We start from the raw sequence: 23,563 nt of genomic DNA, 5'->3' as shown, positions 1-23,563 counted from the left end.
CATTACAAAAAGTTACAGTCGCGAATGTCATCTGCCTGATAAAATACACAGCTGCTGTTTAATATTAAATACCTATTGCTCAGGCAGCAGTTATTTTTTCATCCAAAAGTATCAGATAAATAGAAAATAACAAATTAATACGATTACAGGCGGCTTAAAACCGGCTCTAACGACTTGTTTCGATTTTCAAATCCCTCCAATACTTATAAATTTCAACATAACAACCCGACGCAGCGAGCAAGAATATGTATCTAAGTCAGTATAACTAACTATTGAGCCATATTTGAAATCACGAAAAAAATGTTAGGGTTGAAGATTTATTGTACATCATTTTTAGTGCTAATCTCATAGTAAAAAGCTAAACATTTGAATACCTAATAGCCTTCATTTATTGTACTTATAAAGTTTATTAACTTACCAACGGGAACAATTTCCCCGTTCTCTCGGCTCCAGTAGCTAACCGGCTTAGGGTAAGCTTCTGTGTCACACTCCAGCACCAGATCCGAGCCCAACGCCGCGCCAACCAGCTGATTCCGTATCGTTATCACTGGCGGGACTGTATAAAAACAATCTCTTTAGTTTTATTTTTGACGACCTGTCTGGCCTAGTGGGTAGTGACCCTGCCTATGAAGCCGATGGTCCCGGGTTCGAATCCTAAGGGCATTTATTTGTATTATGATACAGATATTTGTTCCTGAGTCATGGTTGTTTTCTATGTGTTTAAGTATTTATATATTATATATATCGTTGTCTGAGTAGCCACAACACAAGCCTTCTTGAGCTTCCCGTGGGACTTAGTCAATTTGTGTAAAAATGTCCTAAAATATTTACTTATTTTTATATAAGAGGACATTCATATCAAACTAGCCTCAAACTAAGCAAAGCTTGTACTATGAGTGCTAGGCGACGATATACATATTATTTATATAGATAAATACATACTTATATGCACAGAAAACACCCATGACTTAGGAACAAATATTTGTGTTCATTACACAAATAAATGGGATTCGAACCCGGGACCATCCGATTCACAGGCAGGGTCACTACCCACTAGGCCAGACCGGTCGTCAATTAATGTTGTTAGCATGATAAATAATTATGTTTGCATATTGTGCTATGGAATTTAGTAATTAAGTTCTGATCGGATGTGAACATTGGGCGTGCCAAACTTGCTCACTCCTATTAGGTATCTCAGGCTACATATAACTAAAATAGGGTAGAAAAAAAACCGGGCAAGTGCGAGTCGGACTCGCGCACGAAGGGTTCCGTACCATAATGCAAAAAAAAAAGCAAAAAGAAAACGGTCACCCATCCAAGTACTGACCCCTCCCGACGTTGCTTAACTTTGGTCAAAAATCACGTTTGTTGTATGGGAGCCCCATTTAAATCTTTATTTTATTCTGTTTTTAGTATTTGTTGTTCTAGCGGCAACAGAAATACATCATCTGTGAAAATTTCAGCTGTCTAGCTATCACGGTTCGTGAGATACAGCCTGGTGACAGACGGACGGACGGACGGACGGACGGACGGACGGACGGACGGACGGACGGACGCACGGACAGCGAAGTCTTAGTAATAGGGCCCCGTTTTACCCTTTGGGTACGGAACCCTAAAAAGGAACGTTTACATTTTAATAATTGTATTTACTTTTATTTTACCGATCCCTTCCAAGCTACGTATAATAATGACAGATGTTGTGAGTGCATCAGTAGGTCATAAGGGTAACATTCCATTTCCAACGACAACTGCACTACTGTCAATTTTACTATGGAAATTGACAATGACAGCGACGCGTTCAGTACCGGTAGTGCAGCTGCGGTTAGAAATGGAATGTTACCATAATGCGCGAAGTATATTGAGCGGTAATGGCATTCGTCGATAGTTTAATTTTGTTTTTATGTAATGTAATCTACGACGATAGATAGACACATCGCCCACCACAACCTATTTCACAACGTCCGAGTCTGCCTGACTAACATTAAGTATTTAAGTACCTATTTCGATTCTGACCCTTTTTATGTCACGTACTAAACCTGGAGGTAAATCTTTTGTTTGTAAAAACGTATTCAACCAAAGATTGCTTACTTACGTCTGAACCAATTGATTGTAAAGTAAACACTGGCATTAATCTCTTAATCTGTTTATCCTCAATCGTGCTAAGGAATAGTTGATTACGAAAGCCGGGTGTTAGGGATTAAGGATTGTGCGACGCCGGTATTATGACGGTGTTATGTCACTGTCTTTGGGCTGCAATTATTGTTTAAAATAATTGTTATTTTTCATACCTAGTTAAAAGGCTTTAAACAGATACTATTATACTGGGTTTGTTATTTATTATATACACTGAGAGAAAAGTACAACAAAAATACACTTAGAATTACAAAAATAAACTTAATCCGGGGACAAGGAGAGTTAACTAATAGGAACAAATTGACTTTTGCAATTTCTATTATCTGTTTGTTGAAATTATATTTGGGATTACTGAGCTGTTTGTTCATTTTTTCCCCCAGTACAGAACTGTTTTTTAATTCCTGGTGATGATTTTTCTCTCAGTGTACATACGTGCACTTACATTTCGACCGTTACCATTAATTATTGATAATCTAGTTGCTTACGGCTTGCAAAATTAATTATTTATTTAGGTGAATGTTAAATAATCAATGATAACACGGCGATAAGCCGGGTACGGTTGATACTTAAACTCTATTTATTATTTAAAATACCCTCTTACTATATAATAGATATCTAGGGACATGCCCTACGGACAATAATAAGGAGGCATGACAGGGGCCAGTACAGCGGTGTGACACCGGTACAACACGATTGGTTGATGAGTTCACGTCACGCGCGCGATCGGTTGATGAGTTCGCATCTCGCGCGCGCTATTGGTCGCAACTAGTTGCGTTAGGGTCTCCCCAAATATATCGACGCGCATTCGGCAAAAGCCGATAGGAAAAAGCTTTATGTCCGTGCAATAAGAGCGAAAAAGCCGTCGACGCGTTGGCCGGTGCCGGCCGATGCGAGCCGAGCCGAACGACGACTTTTTCGCTCTTATTGCGCGGACATAAAGCTTTTTCCTATCGGCTTTTGCCGAATGCGCGTCGATATATTTGGGGAGACCCTTAGACTGCACGATTGGCTGGAATTCATGAGTCACACCGCTAAACTAGTACCATTTTTAGTGCCCTTAAGGCCAGTCCATAGATATATACACGTTAATGATAATAGTTCGTTTTTTTAGCATTAGAAAAAGACTACGCAACCTTGACGTGTGTTTTATTTTGATAAACGCTTTTTAAAAATCGGTAACTACCTATTACTTATGAAAGCAAAAGAATGTAAATAATCGTATATGATTCACAATTGTTATATATTTGCCATTTATTCATTTCAATAACGTTTTTCAATAAAAAGACACGTCAAGATTCACTAGACTTATATGGACCGGGACGTCAAGATTGTTTTACCTTTTTTCTAATGCTAAAAAAACGAACTATAAAGGCAGGTTTTAAGTACTTCATATTGCACCTCGCTGTAAAAAACTAAGCACCAACATATTTGCAGTCCATATGGTTTATGTTTAACGCTGTATTGACCCAGAAAAGACCAAGGTATAGTGGGGCTAATAATTTTACTATACGTAACTGTCAGCACTCTTGCTCTGAATATACAGCATACCGTTCGTAGCCATGTGCAAATATGTCACAGCATGGAAATTTATTATGGGTATGTCCTCAAACAACGTCCAGGACCCGGGTACTTCCTTAAACTACGTCCAAGACCACCGGTGTTCGGGCAGCAGCGTCATTCAAAATTCGGTGTACTCAACTGCGATCGCCAACCCGCCTGCCAAGCGTGGCGATTATGGCATTCACCCCCCCATCAAGGGGGAGGCCTATGTTCAGCAGTGGACGTCTTATGGCTGAGATGATGATGATGATGATGGAAGTTTATTAATCTTATAAAAGGAAATATGCAGAATTCATATTTACACTCTACTGTTAGCATGATCCTCTTGCTGAGCGTAGGCGGAACGCCGTTAGACGCTATGCACAGGTAGGCCCCAGCATGTAGGCGGCTCACGCGGCTTATGTTCAGAACTGGCCCTTCCAGGGAAGACACTGCAACAAAAACTTGTGTTAAAGTACATAAAATACGAGATATTTGATGTGTAAAAGTGATCTGTTTGCAAGTCAGTGGACGGATGTGTGTCGTATACATGTACAAGCACATGTACCTATAAGTACGAGAGTGGAATATTTTCTATATTTTCGACAGTGGAATATTATTAGTGGATGGAAGTTGAATATTTTATTTATTCTTACATTATATTTTTGAATTGTACAGTGCGTTAGTTTATAACTGTTATGCTGTATAACTTTTTTTGTAATAATAATATGATAACTAATAGATGAGATATCTCAAAATTCTGTAATCCAATTTACTTGACGTAGCTCTTTACGAAATCTCTTTATTTACAAAACATTTGCCCAACATTGGGCTGCCAGCAGACTGATCGCAATCAGGCTTCGATTCCCGACTATTACAGAAAAACTTTTAGCGACGCTATCATGTTAGATTAAATAATTAAGTAGGTACATGAGGCAAATTGCAATACAAAACCTAATATTTTATATTATTTATTCAACATATTTTTCTAAAACAGTAGATCAAAACAAAGTTTTCTTCGAAACGCTACGCTATTGAAAACGTTTGTTTACTCAACGAAATAGAAGATTTCTTGGTATGCATGCAGTCGGTAAATTGATCCTTGTGGGAACGTAGTATTCTATCGGCAACGTGTGTCCAGTTGTCCTCTAGTAAGTATTGTCTTTGTTTTTATTTTCGATTTATAACAACAACATTTACTAATCCTACACAAGTTTATACATTGTAAAAAACAATAAAGCTCCTATCTCTACGTTTGAATACATATTTTAATTTATACTACCAGTAAATACTCAACGACTTATAGTGCGTTCATTGAAAGATTCAAGAGAAAAGTTACCTATATCATTAATTTGTAGGTTAGTTTGTAAAACTAGTTCAAATATGACGACAATTTTATTATTATTATGTAGTATTTAGATGGCACCCGTGTGAAAACAGCCGGTCACTAGTAAATTGACTAGCCTGTGCACTTTGCATGTGGGTAATTTCTAAATAATTTAACTAAAAAAACGCAAAGAAACGGATGAACCAATTTTGATAAAACATTTCAGTCCTTTACCTCACTTGTGGTAGTCAGGTCAAAACACTGTAAAAAAGTAAATAGTTCAACGCAATAGCCCCGCGTCAACTTATGTTCTATCTAAAGTGCTTCGAGCATTCCCCCTTGAAGTTGCCGGCTGAAAATAAACCCCTGGAAGTTATAACCACAGCTGCACAGTTACATAGGAAATAATATGTACTACAGAACGTAATATTTATCAGATTTTTTTTTTATAATTGTACTAAGAATAAGAGCGTTTTCACATTGTCCGACCCGATATCGGATGCAGGATCCCACATCCGCGTAGTCAGACTGAGGGGCGCGCCCGGGCGCCGTCTTTAGCGGTCACGCACACTACAACAAGCATTATGCCTACACATACGCACACAAACAAATATTATCGGTCCGACAGCAGCTGACGGGAAGGCTTGGACATGACAGAATTTATCGGTAGCGCCATTCCGATATCGTATGTCGGGAGGCCCTATTTCAAAAACAGCTGCACGAGTGTGCCATTGGCATTAAGTCCGCCTTTTTTGCGTCATTTATCGTTTTTTAGTAATAATGATTAAATAAATACAGAAATCAGTAATTATTTATTTGCAGAGAAACACATAAGGTATACCTACCTATCTTACATTTTACTTCCTTCCGACATCCGACATCGAATCGGAAAATGTGAAAACGCTCTAATAGATAGAGAAAGAAACTAGAAGCAGCTGAAGTTAAATTGTAGCTTATTATGAAGAATAAGGGTATTAAGCCGCGGTAAATTCGTTTACTGATATCGTTACTTCTGGGTAAAGATGAGAGAGATATGGTAAAAGAATCGAGCAAACATTTTAGTTCATCCGAGCGTCAAATTATATCTTTTATCTTCAAACGCTTATTTTTAAAACGTTGTTTTGCATTTAATGTCCAAATTAAGTTTACTTTAAAATTTTCAATGTATATTGGGTTTTAAACCTAAATTCAAGGACATATTTCTTTTTTTTTGCTGAGGTAGAGATAAATATTATTAGTTTTTCTCGATATTTGTAAAGCATCAACTTAACACAATAATAAAATATATAAAGAAACGACTGATTCCAAAACTAATGACATAAAAGTTTATGTCAATACGTTGCCTGAAATGTTTTGTTCCACCTATGCCAGCCATCAGAACGATTGTTTTTTAATTTAACAGTAAAGTTAATCCATTTAGGTAAGCTCTGAAAATACCTTTCACATCAAAATCTGGCAAGCATCAAGCCGAAGTGGCCAAATTCAGCACATTTTTATTCCCACACCAACAATGGTGTGTTGCAATACCTACTTGTGTATTTTGCCTCTTGTGTATGATGACTGTAAATACTCTAAATCTTTAGGTACTTATTTAAATAAAAGTAAACAAAATGTTCCCTCAGATGGCTCCTTAAGCCAGTTACGACTACACATGATTAAACAATGTAGGTTAAAGCACAGAATAAATAATAGTACTAAGTATAGAAGACTCACTCTCTAACAAAACGCGTCTGTTACGATCAGCACAGATATGGCCGCTAGGTAGCGACAGCGCCACGCGCGGCTTAAGGTGGCCACTGACGAGCCTTCCAACAGTCCAAATAGCGTGGCTGCAATCCAAAATCGGTCCGTGAATGTCAAATACGTACAATGTTTAATATTAGGATGCCGTCCATTTGGATGAATCCATTGTAACGGCATCCATTTGGAAGGCTCGTCAGTGGTCTGCTTTATGGCAAACCCCAAAATTGGAGCCGAACGGATGTACTTTTAGCTACCTGTAGCAAAGCGACGAAATCGCGGAGTGAGACACGCCTGGTTAAAGTGAGGTTGTTCAGTGACTGATCCAAGTCGTTTTGTATTTGGTCGGTTAAACAATAAATGTACAAATTGTTTCTTTACTTTTTTAAATATTATCTAAAGATACAGAGCATAGGCCCCGGCAATGCCCTGAAACATTTATATGCATACACTCGAAACTTTAACCCTCCTTTGGTCAGGCAATTACACAAACACACTTAACACTTTGAAAGCGGTCCTAAGATTAGATTGGAAACATTCGCAATTGGATACTGATCGGGTAGCAAGATAAAACAAACGCGCTAAAAGCCTTTAATTATGTTCCCGAATATAATAAATTGTCGTTTCGAACCGAAGGAAGGTCACAGTAGTTACCTGTCGATATATCGTCTGGTTATAATATAATAGCTAACAACTTAACATCATTAATAACTCGCCTGTCGAAGCGTTGTTTCGATGACACTGTTGTAGTGAAAGCACCAGTTTGTCAATGTGCTAGAATACTTAAATTGAATAGGTAGCACTTGTATCGCGCTTCGAATAATACGCTGTTAACCTTTCATGACTAAAATCTATCTAGATGCTAATTTGACACCACTTTGTTATTTATTAAATAAGAATTTTTGAGTCTCGGAATTTGTTTTTATATACGTATATGTACTGACATACAATCTAGCTATCAGAACTAGTTTGATATATTATAATTATGTAGGTATTAAAGGGGACGCCAGCTCCTTTTCAAAAATAAAATTGTTTTATCCTATATTTTTTTATCAAGTAGGGGAAGCTGGAAAGTAACTAGGAACATGAAAGATTATTTTCGCGAAATAATTATTCGAGATCCATACATACATTTCCGAAGTCTAACACTCTGAAACATCTACTTGACTACTTCTCTCTTCCTTTTCTTGTATTTTTTATCGACTACTCATGACAGAATGGTCGTAAATTTATTTTTTGTTAAGCAGAAACGTCTACAAAAGAAATACTATTATAAATATTATAATAATTTACCTTGTATTCCTTCAGAAAGGACGATAGGCTTGGAATGTTCGCGTCTCCACACGATCTGCGGTTGCGGTGAGCCTGTGGCAGCGCAAGTCAGACTGACGGAGGCCCCTTCTCGAACCGTCTGGTCGCGGCTCGTTCCACGATCCAAAATGTCCGGCGGAACTGAGTAAAAATTATGCACATTAACACATTAACTATTAAAGCAATTATTAACCTTTTAACCGCCATAGAATTCTCATCGAGAGTGCTCGTGTCGTGCCGGTTGTACGGAATTACACGAAGTTTTGTCTTATTTATTAGACCGCGGCGAAATGAGCCTGATTTTGTATGCCTTATACCTACATATATCATCGATCTGTATCTATCATCGATTGTTATTATCAAAATCGCCAGTTCTTATTTCATTTCTGTAGCCTTTAATGCTCCACGAATTGTTATACCTATATTTATTACCTAAGCTCTTTGAGTTGTTCTGTACTATTTTTACAACACGAGTCGCTATGATATTCTACAACCTTTAATAGAAGGGGAATTAAGAGAAGGAGAGATACAGAAAAGAGCAATAGTTAAGACTTTAAAAACTTTCATTTCAATTTTCTTCATTCAACTTGGAATAGGTACATTTTATTTCCACTGTTTAAAATTAAAGCCAATTGTAAAATTTTAACAATTGATAATGTTAGCTTAGAGGTAGTTACAGCAATTACTGTAAAGTTTTAATCTTAGGTACCTACAGTAGGTAGTCCTAGTAACTAGGAGTGAAATAAATGGGGCAAACGGCACAGAGCTCATTTAACTTTATAAAATGTTGGTTTTATATAAACCTAGGCAAGCGAATCGACTTTTTTAAAGTGATGACACAAGTTGATCAGCGTAACTTTGCTATGACATGACATTTTAAAGTAGGGATGCCACGAATATTCGGCAACTATTCGGTATTCGACCTATTCGGCCACTTTGCCGAATATTCGGTATTTGGCCGAATGTTGCCTACTATTCGGCCGAATACCGAATACCTGTTGCACCTACCTAAAAAGAAAAATTACACAAAAATAATCAAAAACTAGGTATATAATGTATTCTTGGAAAGTTAGTTAAATACCATGGTACGTTTTTGAGCATTTTGTCGATTACAGAATATTTTATTTTTATCATGGGTCTGATTTGATTGACTCTAACTACATTAATTGATTCTGTTCAACATAAAAATATATGTTAGCAAACGTTGTGATTTGTTGGCGAACAGTTTTCATAATAATTGTGACTCAAAATGTTCGCATTTCATGCCGAATATTCGGTCTCCGAATATTCGGTATTCGGCCGAGAGGTGGGGCCGAATATTCGGTATTCGGCCAAATTCACTATTCGGGGCATCTCTATTTTAAAGCCACGTTCGTGAAAACATGTGACCGACGACGAACACATTATTTTCGCAAAAAAAATCCATACTCAATTACATTAAATTGGTGTTTAAACACAAGTGTTTATGATGATAATTACAGTAAAATTAAAGAACATCTGTGTAGCGATTATAGAGATTCGTATCGTAAAGCTACAGCTTCACAGTGCGACGTTCTATTCAAGATTTAGAACATCTAAATATTGCCACATTTTCGAACAGTTGCAAGAAAAACTATATTGTATTGTAGGCAGATATGAGCTGCAAGTAAATACTCACCCACGACATCCAAATACCCAAGTTGGCTCTTCATAGGATCAGTGTTGATTTGACACATGTACCAGCCACGGTCGGTCTCTCGCAGCTCGCGAATGTGCAGGAACCAGGTGCGGTGGTCGCTGTGCGTAACTCCCACGCGGCGGGACCGCGATATCACATGAATGTGGATCGTGAGGATGGTCTGCGTATCTACCCGGAGCCATGCCACCTAAAAGTGAAAGTTTAATCAGTATAATGTAATGCTCCGTCGGCTCGTTGGGTGGTGGACATCCGGAAAATTCCGAGTCATTTCTGGATGAGATTAGCTCAGGACTGGGACAAGTGGCGTACTAGAAGTGAGGCCTATAGGCCTAGGCTCAGCAGTGGGCGATAAAGGGCTGATATGATGAATGTAATGGTTAGAGTTAGGTAAGCTTTTTTAAATTAATATTATGGTAATACTTGGTATAGGGTTCGAATGGCGTCCAAAAGGCACAATGTGATAAACAAGATCTTGTTTTGATATTGGTTCGAGCAAGATACACATAAGACTAAAATCAAATTAATATGAAATTAGTCTCATGAATGAATTTTATTGGTGACACCTGTTGGATTAATAGATTTCTCCTGCCTTGAAAGTATTTTTTTTCTTCCTAGCCTATTTGAGTGTCCCACTGCTGGGCAAAGGCCTCTCCCCTTAATTTCCACGACTCCCAATAAAATAAATTTACTATTTTGTTTTCTCTTTCAATAAACGTAAAGATTTCTTTATATTGTGAATTTACTTACTCATCATGTTTTACTTAATAAAATAACCCTTAATTAGGTATTCTAAGCCAAAATCAATGCTATCACAAAATGCTTATTTTTCTTGCTTACAAACGACTGCTTGTATAAATATAATAAGTAAGTAAAAGTCAAAATAAGTAAGAAAACATGCTCAAGAAGCAAATACTGCGACGACAAATCAGATTTATCTTTTTAAACGGCTTTTCTTCTGGATTAAATAACAATGATGTAACAGGTAACACACGCGAAAAAACATCTGTAAATCTGATAAAGAGTATTGTATCTGTATACATTTTAACAAACAAAAAGTGCCATAAGTTGACAACTGATTGGGAATTTAGTACTGCTACAGATATTACCTATATGAAGAAAACAGAAAAAAAAATGTGATTTTATTTTATACCTCTTCATTCTTTCGATCTGGAGGTCGCGGGTTCAAATCCTGGCTCGTACCAATGCTTTTTCGAAATTTAAATTTACCACTACCTTTTTTGTGTGGAAAACATCGTGAGGAAACCTGCATACATCTGCGATGAAATCCAAAGGTGTATGTGAAGTCCCCAATCTGCATTGGGCTAGCGTGGGGACTATAGCCCTCTCTCGTATGCCTATAACGAGTGTGGCCTGTAATACGAGCAAAAAATTTAACTGTAGGCTGTACTCTTCATCCTGACCAACATTAGTTCAGCAACTTTTAAAAGTAACTTGTGATTTGATTTTTAATACACTTTAAAGTTTATTCTAAGACGCAGTGTATTGCGAATTTTGTTATGTTTAAGGCGTGACAAGGAACGTCAATCACAATGATATGGCGTGGCGATGGCGTCCATTCAAGATAATATTTATTTTGTATGAAAAATAGGGACTCTAAATTCTTCATAATTTTTAAAAGTTGTTGAACACAAGTGCCACCGTTTGAGGAGTACAATCTATGTTTTAATTATTTGCTCCTGTTGCAGGCCACACCCGGTATATGAGAGGAGGCCTGTGCCCAGCAGTGGGACGTATATAGGCTGATATTATTATTTATTATTTTTAATACCTTATAAGTGGAAAGGTTGTGCACGGAGCAGGCGAGTATCGCCTCACGGCCCAGCGGCGCCGTGACGTTCGTGATGGGCCCGGTAAATCCCGGCTCGTCTGTAACAACCACAATTATTGAATCAAAAGAATTTACAAAAAGCACACAGATTATTCTATTCTTAGCCCTAAACGACATGAATATCAGTAGTTTTAGTTTATATTTTTTTTTTGTTTATATTACACGTATTTCCTACTATAATAAATAAAAAAGATGACATATCAGACGCATTCGATTATTTAATTTTTTTGTTTGGCTGCAAGTGTGATGGGGACTTTTTTTGGAACGGGCATAACCCAGACGGGTTTTAGGTTAGGTAGTTTTAAGTATTTGTAATGTGTATTTTTAGGTGTCTTTATTGTAATAATTATGTCGTATAAAATGTAAGGATTTTTGTTAACTTGTAACTTTATTTTATGTGTAAATGTTGTGTCTGCTTTTGTATTATATGTATCTATTTTCCCATTATAAATAAATTAAATTTGCGGTTTTAATAGGTAAATTATATATTGGGAGTTCAAACTAAACAGACATCTTCGTAGCGTGGGCTATCGTAAGGCAAATGTGAGATCTTAGACTTCTACGCTTATGTCCATACTGTACGGATATGATGGTCGTTCTTGTCTATGTGACAGCGTGATAAAACGGTGTCCGTCACTTTCTATCCCACGGTGTTAAAAAGTGACAGTTATTTTATCACGTGGATAAAGATGGATAAAGCCATCCATAATACGCCGGCTGATGTGATGTAGATAAATGCAGCACGTTCATATACTAATCTAAATAGTGGTTTGTCATTAATCGAAAAGGTTTGCTTTGAGCATTTTTGTATCAATCATTTTTTTATTAAGGTATGACTGTTACATAAATGAAAACAACCAAAAGTAAGTAGAATTAAAAATAAATTTAAATATTAGTAGAATTAAAATATTTGACTTCGACGCTTCAACCGGTTTCGAACCCCAGACCGCCAGCAGCCGAGACAAGATAAGTATCAGATATTGATTTATCGATTAAATAGCTGTGTAAGTATTTCCAAGCAATCAATCAATTAATTACGAAGTCTGTTAATTTGACTTTTTTGAATAAATTATTTGACTGATTGATTATCGCATGAACTTTCTAAATATTGTGATAGGTTGTGTAGTGACCTGACCTTAATCACAGAGCCATAATTGACCGTCTTTATTTGGACATGGTTGAGTCTCTAAGGTTTGTGGAAAGTAGTTGCGAGACACCTAGATGAAAGCGTGCTGTAGTTAAATTATGTTTAATCAGGCACATAGGGAGGCCAGGCACCATTTTCCAATGTTGGCTAATGTACGGGATTTTATTTTAATAAAAGTTAATATTTTTAAATATATTATTTAAACTGTGTATGTAATTATAATTTAATGTTCATTGTTAATGGATCATTTGTTATCTGAAATAAATGAATTTAATTTAATTGAATTATAGTAATGAATGAAACTATAACCGTATTGTGATAACATTTCCGTTATTAACGTAAAATGTACATTTTGGGTTAGTTATTTATAACAAATAAATGTTATAACTGTAATGTTTTGTAATAAAACCACTTGCTGCTGACACTGAGTTTTTATTTAAAATAATTATTAGAATAGCTTTTACAAATATCTTTAAACAACAAGAATCTATCAGTGAGTGTTCTATCGCTAACCACAAAGTTACCCAGTTCATTCTTATTCAACTGCGTCTGTACTTAACAAATGTCGCTCGCTGTCACTGTTACTTTCACATGTATTGAGTCATTCAGTCTGTAGTTACGTTTCGTTGCAAGCATACATTACAATAACTCTTTTTGATGATCATAAGTTAATGATCACATTTCCCCTTCCCAGAACACAAACTCAAGACTGCAATGCCAATACACCTACTGGCTGCATTACTGTTACTGCAATGCCATTATTACATGGCTAACTGATCGGTAATAAATTTATCAAGAATCCTGACACCTTAAGCCGCGTTATTCCATTCAATTATGAACGATGGATTTTATTTAAATCATTTTTCAATCTGTTACGTAGTCATATTTAATCGCCAGGATTTATATCGACAGTACAAATATTATTAATTATTGAATTGATAGGAACTGGTGGGAGATGGGTAAAAACCGGGATACGTGGAAAGGGAGGAGGGAGGCCTTTGCCCAACAGTGGGACACTCTAGTCTAGGCTCATATAAATAAAATAAATTAATTAAAAACCGGGGGAAAGATGTTCGAAATAATATTCAGAGCTGCTTTACATACAAATAAATACTATATTATAGTCTGTTTAACGCTAATTAGCATGTTATTTTTTTAATAGAACGTAGCTTTTACCTTTCGTTTATATACTTAAAAAGAATCCTGACCGAATTTATCAGTAACCATTTTGCATTTATTTCGAGAACTAATATTTCTGCTTATACGGCAGGACCGCATGTCTAAATTAAGTCAATCAAATGAGATATCAAAGCCAGTAAAATAAAACAACGCAAAGGTCGTTACATTAATATTCAATGTTCATTTGGGACGAAAAATTTTAATTAATTCGATTAGGACTAGATTTAGAACTCGACACGAAAATAAATTAATTTGAATAAAATTATATAATTACATATACTTCAGGGTATCCTATTTCAATCAATCAATATCATCCGTCCGAGTTGTTGGCTTAAACACTCATTTTAGCGAAAGTACCTATCTGTTATCTAGACTTTCTTAAGTTACTAAACGACGCAGTTTGAGTAACTTTCTCAAAACCAATTAACTTTATTTAAATTTAATTAAATAATTTTGTAATTCGTTATTAAACAATTGTACCGATCAAGCTTTAACGAAATAATATCCTGTCCTGTCACGGTGGATATTTTCTATGATGCTACTCAAGGAAGTTTAAATTGTTTTCCATCCATATAGCCTACGGTAATCTAAGAAAATGAAAAATGTCTTTCCAATTCCCTTATTTCTGTGTTTGTTAAAAGCAGTATCAGTTTCAACAACAACAAACTAATTACTGATAAGGAAAGCAAACCCATTGGATTGGGAATTCACAGATTTTTTATGAAAATACCTACATGCTATAAGTATTATTTATTCTCTTACTACTATCTCACTCGCAAGTACATACAAATCGACCTAGGCTCTAAATGAGCTATATAAGGCATGCGTAAGGGGTGTCAGGTATTACATTGTTGTTACATTATAATATAATTATTTTAGGCTACCTTAAAACTGCAGTAATAAAGTAGTTTATTCCATGGCAGAGCAGACGTGTGAGGCGATCGTATTGTAGTTAATCTTTAGAAGAGTTAATCAAACCTCGAGCAATTAAGCGCCACATCAAGGAAGTCAATTATGTGAAGGGTATCGTTTATCAAACCAAGATAGTGCAACACAGGAAGAGTATTGCTTTGTGTTTATGATACGTCTTAATTAATTCGGTTGCCACTCAAATTACAAGTTATATCAGTGATATTGATATCAGATGACTGTAAATGTGAGCCTTTAATAGGTACTTATGTGCTATGGCTTCGTCGATAGAATATGAGTCGGACTCGCGCACGAAGGGTTCCGTACCATAAAGCAAAAAAAAAAACGGAAAAATGCAAAAAGAAAACGGTCACCCATCCAAGTACTGACCACGCCCGACGTTGCTTAACTTTGGTCAAAAATCACGTTTGCTGTATGGGAGCCCCACTTAAATCTTAATTTTATTCTGTTTTTAGTATTTGTTGTTATAGCGGCAACAGAAATACATCATCTGTGAAAATTTCAACTGTCTAGCTATCACGGTTCGTGAGATACAGCCTGGTGACAGACGCACAGTGTTTCGTCTAGAACAAGCTAGGTGGACAAAAGTCGTTATCAAATTATCTCTAATGAGTCATTAGATATGATAAACAACATGTTGAAACCCCCAAACCCATTAATAGATTATGTCTAACTTTCTAATTTTATGAGCCATAGGGTGCAGAAGTCAGCTAATGAGGTAAGTGCAATTGCACAATTTAATCAGTTGCAATTTTGTGATGCGTTCAACGACATCTCTTACAAGTAAAACGTTATTTTATGAAAAGGTTTGGTAATAGATCTTATAACTGAAGGTAAGCACTTTATATTTTTCATAAAAACATGTTCATATCAGTTGTAATAATGCTCGTATAGAGCAATAAATATGCACTTAAAAACGTGGTGAGATTTTCTTCATTTTAGAACTTTGATAGACTAGCAAATACTTGACACCGCTTGACACCGGTCTAGATTTTTAATATTATTTACTTGCATAATTCTATTTTATGATGGTGTATATTTCATTTTGCAGAAATTTGCAGAACATTTTTTTTTCATTTTTTTTGCAGAACACGTTTTCTCTATTTTAAGGAAGGGGTTTTTGAAGAATGGACAAATAAGGGGAAAAACGACGAAAATTTCCACCTTTATCAGTTTATATTGGTAAAATATGAGTTACGAGATTTCAAAGAAGAGTCTGAGAGACGGTTAAAAAATATTTTAACCAGTTATTCATCATAACTGAATACCAAGTGGAATAGTGCGTCAAGATTTAAAGAAGCAATTTGTGGAAAAGTTTAAAAGTGGTATGGATGGCCAAAATATAGAATTACGAGTGTACATAACTAGACCAAGTGCATCAACGTCGTCTGAAAATGTTAATCCTGCAGGAAGACCCAAATTAAACTTCAAAAGTTCCCCTTTTAAAACGGAAAAAACGCTGAGTTAAAGATCTGGTACAATTACGTACCTATTTTTTAACTGCTGCCGAAATCCCGATTGATTCGTGATCGGCAGCAAATAGAACACGGCAAAAATGTTAAAAAATATTAGAGAAAGTCCACATAAGCCAACGTAGTCTTGTTCTTACGACAGCAGTAGGTACTTCAATGAATTCTAGGCAGCTAAGTGTTAATGAGGTATTAGCATATTATATTGAGTCAAAATCGACAAATACAAACTTACAAGCAGACTAAAATGTGGTCAATGAAGGCTGATTATCATAAATATTCATCATATCATTATTTGCCCAATGCAAAAGGTACAAGCGTGTTATATCCTTCAGAAGAACTTTAAAAAACTTACGCAAAACAAGGAAAACAATTATTATTCTGATATAATACATGAGTTAGAACAGATTATAAGTTATTAATAATTAACAGATTAATTATTAATAATAAGTTAAATTTTAATTAATTTTCTATATAAAATTTTTATTTTTTTGTATATTTTAAAGTAAATACTATGAAAATAATGTATCTAATGAACTGTAAAATTTTGTTTATGATTGTGTTAATAATTTATTTGCAAAAAAATATATAATTAATTTAAATATATATTTTATTTTAATTTTTTTACTTTTTTTCATGGTATTTTAAAATTTTTAGTAAATTATATTTAATTAAGCAATACTAACCATAATACTACCCAAAAACACAAAAAAATAATTTTGTCCACCTAGTTTGTTCTAGACGAAACACTGTGAGACGGACGGACGGACGGACGGACGGACAGCGAAGTCTTAGTAATAGGGTCCCGTTTTACCCTTTGGGTACGGAACCCTAAAAAGGACACTATAATATATTTTGCGACCAGACACAAAATTGACTTTTTGTGTTGTTTACTCTACATTAATTCGCAAAAACTATATTGTTTCCAAGCGATGTGACTAGATGCACATTGCAGTTAACCCAAGACTCCCAAGAGAACGGCCCATTTATGTACCTACGTACAGTCATATTCAAACTTTAAGATACGTCAAATAATAGACATGGAAACGATATGGATCGGATATGTCAGTGTCAAAAGTTAGGTTTCCACAAACAAAATCGTCACTTTCGACACTTATTTGACACTAACATATCCGATCCATATCGTTTCCATTTCTATTATTTGACGTATCATAAAGTTAGAATATATCTGTTAGTCTGATTGGAACTTATTGGTGTAAGTAAAACGCCTTCGTTAAGTAAGGGTAATAAAAACCAACCTACGAATAAATCAGGTTCGTTTTATTGCTAATCTGACTTATTGGTTTACGTGTTTTCTTCAAGTTTGCCTAACACCGTTTGTAGATACAGGCTGTGACCATTAAATGTTACCTGCAATAATTCCGTAAATTACAACGGATGTCAAAAAAATTATACATCGAAAGTACGTTATCCAATGAGTAATAATATTACATAAATTTTATTATATAAATTAGTTTTTTTAAATAAAATTAGGAACATCATACACTAGTGACCCGCCCCGGCACCAGATGGGTTTCACAAAACCTTAATAAATTATATTTAAATTTAAACCTTCCTCAAGAATCACTCTACTGATAGGTAAAAACCGCATGAAAATCCGTCCAATAGTTTTTGAGTTTATCGCGAACATACATACGCGGACTTTCATAAGGTGTAGTGATTTATAAGTACCTACTTAATATTAATAGAAAAAATAATCCACATGGTCAAAATACGACTGAGGAAGGCAATTATTCGACCACTGGCGAATAATTGTTAAATACACTCAAATAAGCATGTTCTGTCAAATTAATTCGGCAACACGCGACTATTTCGTGTGTAACGACGAAACCAGGTCAAAACGGTTAATGAGCTTAAAAAATAATTATGAACTTTTGCGTAATACACACCACGCTCTTACGGCGTGTTAAGTTCTTGGAGTGAAAAGCGTTGAGTATCGATTTCAACTCAATTAAGCAAACATTAAACTTATAGTTGCCTTTTTACAGGAAATGGGTCTGCGTTTAACCTTAATCTTGGTTAATGGCGAGTGTAGAAACCCTCGAGGTTTCAGCACGAAGCTTGTTATAGAATTCCATTCTAGGTTCAGAATATACTAATCGATAAAATAATAATGTATAAGTTGTTGCCTAAAAAATCCCGGAAAGATGTGTTATAAGTAACCGTGATAATGTCCTCAAAAGGTTCAAGTTCTTTTTGGCAAATTCGGTTTTAGGGTAAATTTGTACAGTGTATTAATTAAAAATGATGGTTATGTCAATTAAGTTAAGATAAATAATAACATCTAAATCTTGTTCTTAATCTATTCCAAAAAAATTAAGTACAGTCAGCAGCAGAAGTCGCTATACACTCCAGGTGCTCAAAGAGAGGTAAACGTTTAAACTGTCAAAAAGTTGTTGACTGTCAGGGTAGCATTTACTTGTGAGCGCTCAACATGTCACAAATATCTTAACAGTCGCTATTCATTAATTTCTACACTTACAACAAATCATTGATACCTTAGCTGTCAAAAAAACCATTGGTAACTAAGCGGTCAACGTGTCAAATATATCTGAACAATATGGAAAAATAGACGTTTAAAGCATACATGTATGGTCGTATATTGAATGAATAATAGCTATGCTAATTTCAGGTAAAGCGTTTTGACAATCATCGAAAGCAGTACAGTCTTGTCATCACATACATCTATCTCACGTTTTGCCCTTCAACCATTGACAGAGGCCTGTCAGTCAGCTTACTGAAAACTATTTCTTTTATTGAATAGAATCATCAAAACGAATGAGTGACACATAGCGAAAGCTAACTGAAGCCTAATTTAGAGCCAATTGTCAAGGCACGTTGTGGTCTTGTGACTAAGGCGTTTGGTTTTCAAAGCAGAGACCGCGGGTTCAAATCTCAGTCGGACGCACCTAGAGATTACAGCTTTTTTTTGGGTTTCATTTATATTATTAATTTGTAGTTTTATATTAATTTCGCATAAGTTTATATGTTTTTTGAAGATATGTCACATGTAGAGTATGTACGACTTTCTAACAGGACGTTGTAGATTTGAACCCGCAGTAAGCGTTCCTTAGATTACTCTGTGGAATGCCATTTGATGTTTACTGCTAGGTTATACTGGTTATACTAACAATAAGTTCAAAGATATACAGTATGTTGATACATACTGTATGTCTTTGAACTTATTGTTAGTACGAACGTTAGTTTGAACGAAAGGCCAAGAGACCCATTAATGTTTAGGTCATACTGAACAACTTTTACTATGGGACCAACTCCGAAAACGCGGAAAAATACTTGGAAGTTTCATACATTGCTGGTCTGATGTTGAAATTTTCTATGGGAGAGTAATTTTTTTCCGGGGTTTCGGGGTTGGTCCCATAGTAAAAGTTGCTCAGTATAACCTAAACATTAATGGGTCTCTTTCTTGGCCTTTCGTTCTGATACATACTGTATATAACTCCGTATACTCTATCCTCTCTGCTAAGTTGTAAAAACAAAATTCGTCATTCCTATGGTCAACAGTTAGCATATTACGTAGGTGTATATGCATGGCAGTGATGGTTTTAACGGCTAGCTTCTATTACAAAGCCATAAGGTTTACATGTCAGATTGGGATAGAGAACGTGTTAAGTTTCAATTCTATTATTTTCTCCTTCGTTCTTTGATCGATTCGGAGCATTGTATTTTAGTACTATATAGTATATTTTAGTACAATAAGCGGGCTAAATGAATATATTAACATATAATATGCTCTACGATTTGGAAGAACGGCCGCCTATGACAGTTAAAACGAAAAACCTATCATTCTCGTAAAACCTACTTATTTATTGTCTAAGTTTGACACTTGACGATAAAATACTTCTTTAAGAAAGGAGGTGTCAAATCGTAGCTGCTACAGTATTTTTTTAAAAGTTAAACAGATAAAATGTTGATGCTTAGTTACCATTGAAATAACAACTGCTTAGCAACTGGTGGCACCCTGGCTGCTGACGTACGTGATTGGCAGTGCGTGTAGGTATTAATGACAGCAGCTTGAATTTGAGTGCTCAGTTACCACTAAGTTTCTAACCGTTATTGTCATTGTGATTAAATAAGGGTGTATGTGTTAAAGAAAAACTCAGAAGTTAAGATATATGTGACGAACTGAAAGCCTATGCTAAAATGACAACTTAGATGTCCTTATTTTTGTGACGATTGAAGTGTATATGTTTTCTTGGACACCTTACCCGCTCAGGTATATCTGATGCTGACTGTACCTACCTATTTCTTTAATCATCAATTTAACTACTTCATAAATTTACTACTTTCTAAAATCTTTATTTACGTATGTCAAGCATCTATTAGCGATCTGAATTTAACGTTTTCCTAAATGGTTGAATTGGGAATCGCCTTTTCTGTGAAAACGAGCAATTAACGTATCAAGAAAGCCTTATCCTAATCTTTAATAGCTTATTTTATAATATTAAATGAAAAATACTTTGTATAAAAAGGCATATCTGCAATGGTTTGCTGTGCAAAGAAGCGCCTATTATAAACGACAGTATAATGGGGCGTTAGGTAAAATCTAGGTTCATTGCCTTCCGGCACGGAGTTAGTATAATTATACCTATTATAATACTTTCCTTCATGCCTAAAAACGTATAAAATCATAACAAACAAGCCTCCCTAATCTCTAATAGCTTATTCTAAATGCAAAATACTTTCAATAAAAACGGTCTCATATCCCTAAGCAGCGTAGCGGTATCAGCACGATTTTCTAAAAGACAGTATAATGCGGTGTTGTTAAAACTAGGCTCATTGCCTTCCGGCGCGGTGATAGACGTTGCCGCGCGCCCCGCGACCGGCACACTAATTGACTTGCACGTCAACCCATCATATTACGGTTAGGGGAAAAGATTTGCGGTTCATTTAGAAACCAAGCCTTCGGAAGTAGGGGTACGTAATTTGTGAATGTGATTCGAAATTTAATCAGGAAGTAATTTTTGAACTTTGATTAAAATAATAATTTATAAAAACTGCTTGAGGTAAACTTAGAAGTTTTAAAAATCGCAAATGTAGGTATATGATCTCAATTCTCTACTTTTCTAATAAATTCACGTTTACTTTTTGGCGTGATAAATAACATAAATCCCGAGTGTTTTAGCGCCAATTTATAATGGGTAATATTTTAGTAAGAAATCAACACTAGGAATTAATATTCCTTGGAAAACGACTATTATGATAAAAAAAAATCATGTAGTTAATCATGACTATATTACTCAATAAGTACCCAAAAAACAATATCACCAGTCACCAGAAGCCATCTTCCATCTTAATGGCATCTATGAGCATATTAACATGAGGTACTAACATCTCATCCAAATATGATGAAAATTAAATTGAATGTGCACTTTTGTAAACAAAGCGGCAAACGCCCGTAACGGCTTTATTTGTCAACAATATGAACAAATTCGCGCTCGAAATCAGCGTAGAGCGAACAATATATTTTCAACATAGCTGTTTTCCATCAGTACCAGTTTTGATTGTGGACAAATCCGCTTGCCGACTTATTGGATTGGAATTTCATAATGTAAACATTCTTGTTTACTTGGAAAAATGCTTTTATACATTTACATGACATTCCAATAGATATTATGCGTGCCAAATACAGATAACTACGTACGTTTAATACATTTCATGAGTTTCATGACAAACTAAAAGTAGTAAATTTATGAAGTAGTTAAATTGAAGATTAAAGAAATAGGTCAAAAGCAAGCCTACTACCTATTGCCGAAATAATAGACTGACAAGTTTTTATTTAATATTCTAGCATATGTACAATATTTACATATGATTGAGAAGCCATGAAACAACTTAAATAAGAGGAACTTAATTCGTATAAAGTATTAAATGTATAATAACGCGGTAATCTCATCAAATGTACGCCTGTAAAAGTCTGTTTACATTTTTATACAGGAATCGGGATTAGGTTGTTTTTCTCCGTGATAAGCGTGTAAGGTACATTTTCTGCGAAATTGTAAGTCGTTTTTAAGACAACAATTGTGATTTTAAGAATATATTTAAAATTGTTCGTCGTTCATCAGTATATTTTTTAAATAATCGAACGAGTATGTTGACGTAATTATAATTTGTACAGATTCGCCATAAAAGTTGTTCGAGGGGTTGGTGCAAATTATATATCATCAATCTACAGGTACTCTATTATTTTCTAGATTTAATTAAAAAACTTACGGGTTGTGGCATCTGTACTTCCGGCAAACAACCAATCCAGCACTAGCAACGCCAACAGAAGTTTCCCACTCTTCAATAACGTGAAATGACTCATTGTCTTAGTTTATCCAGTATTCATTTTCTCGTAGTTATGATTATTTTAAATGACCGACCATTTGAAACATAAGTCGCAACAAAACTCAAAAAATACTAATCTTTAACGTAATACTTTATAAACAGGTCCGTGCCCGTAAACTAAAATCTCTATCAATTCTCATACATAAAAAATATTTCTTTTCAAAACCAAGGAATCACGTAACCATAACATTTTATCGTTAAAAATAAACTAAACCATAAAACACACGTTAAACGCTCTTTTCGGTTGCATTCGACACACGCAAAGAAGTGATTAAAGGGGCGGTCAACTGTGGAACTAAAGAATATTTTTCGGAAAACTCGTGAAAAGTTTTGGTGCCGACATTTGACGTGCGGCTGTATCGCGCCCGACGCCGCCGAGGTCCCGAAGATAACTGGTGCAAGCAGTTTTCACCCGCTTGCCGTAAGCACCACCCCCTTGGCTAGCGCCTTCTCTTTCACTTCTAACAAACACGCATAGGTTTCATAAACCAACCCTCAAAATAAACCCTTGTTAATACGATATTTTCGACTTTTATTCAGCGCGCAATCGTTTAGCCAGCAATGTCAGTAGCGTGAACTGCAGTATGTTTTTCTTAATTTAAATATTTATATTAAGAGAGTCTAACCACTCCCTCGTGCATAATACAAAGATCCGTCTACGGTGATAGGCTAAGCACAAATCCAAATTTAATGATGTTATTTTACGTTATACAAAATATTTTTGCTCTGGTAATTTAAACAATACGGTAGGTACAGTCGACGTCAAAGATATGTTTACACTTTTGCACCTTACCCCTTTGAAATAAGACAAAAAGTGTAAACATATCTTTATACGTAACGTCGACTGTGCCTAATTTTTAAAGGGTTTCTCGAGGCCAGTTATAGTTGAAAT

At 35.4% G+C, this 23,563-nt stretch overlaps 1 protein-coding gene across 1 annotated transcript in view; it reads right to left on the bottom strand.

Annotated features, from left to right (window-relative positions):
* LOC134664398 (lachesin-like) overlaps positions 1-23,084 on the bottom strand; it is a 28,181-nt gene extending 5,097 nt beyond the window's left edge. Inside the window, exons 1-6 of the mRNA XM_063521021.1 lie at positions 22,555-23,084; positions 11,518-11,615; positions 9,708-9,915; positions 8,033-8,191; positions 3,996-4,124; positions 419-556 (exon numbers count right to left, since the gene is read on the bottom strand). Of these exons, the coding sequence (XP_063377091.1) occupies positions 419-556; positions 3,996-4,124; positions 8,033-8,191; positions 9,708-9,915; positions 11,518-11,615; positions 22,555-22,648 (826 nt within the window). The 5' untranslated portion in view covers positions 22,649-23,084. The remainder of the gene's footprint in view (positions 1-418; positions 557-3,995; positions 4,125-8,032; positions 8,192-9,707; positions 9,916-11,517; positions 11,616-22,554) is intronic.
* Positions 23,085-23,563: the final 479 nt, after the last annotated feature.

The sequence above is a fragment of the Cydia fagiglandana genome, chromosome 5 (genome assembly GCF_963556715.1).
Source record: "Cydia fagiglandana chromosome 5, ilCydFagi1.1, whole genome shotgun sequence".
NCBI lineage: Eukaryota > Metazoa > Arthropoda > Insecta > Lepidoptera > Tortricidae > Cydia > Cydia fagiglandana.
The sequence above is the reverse complement of the archived record's forward strand: the minus strand, read 5'-3'. Positions and strand labels throughout refer to the sequence as shown.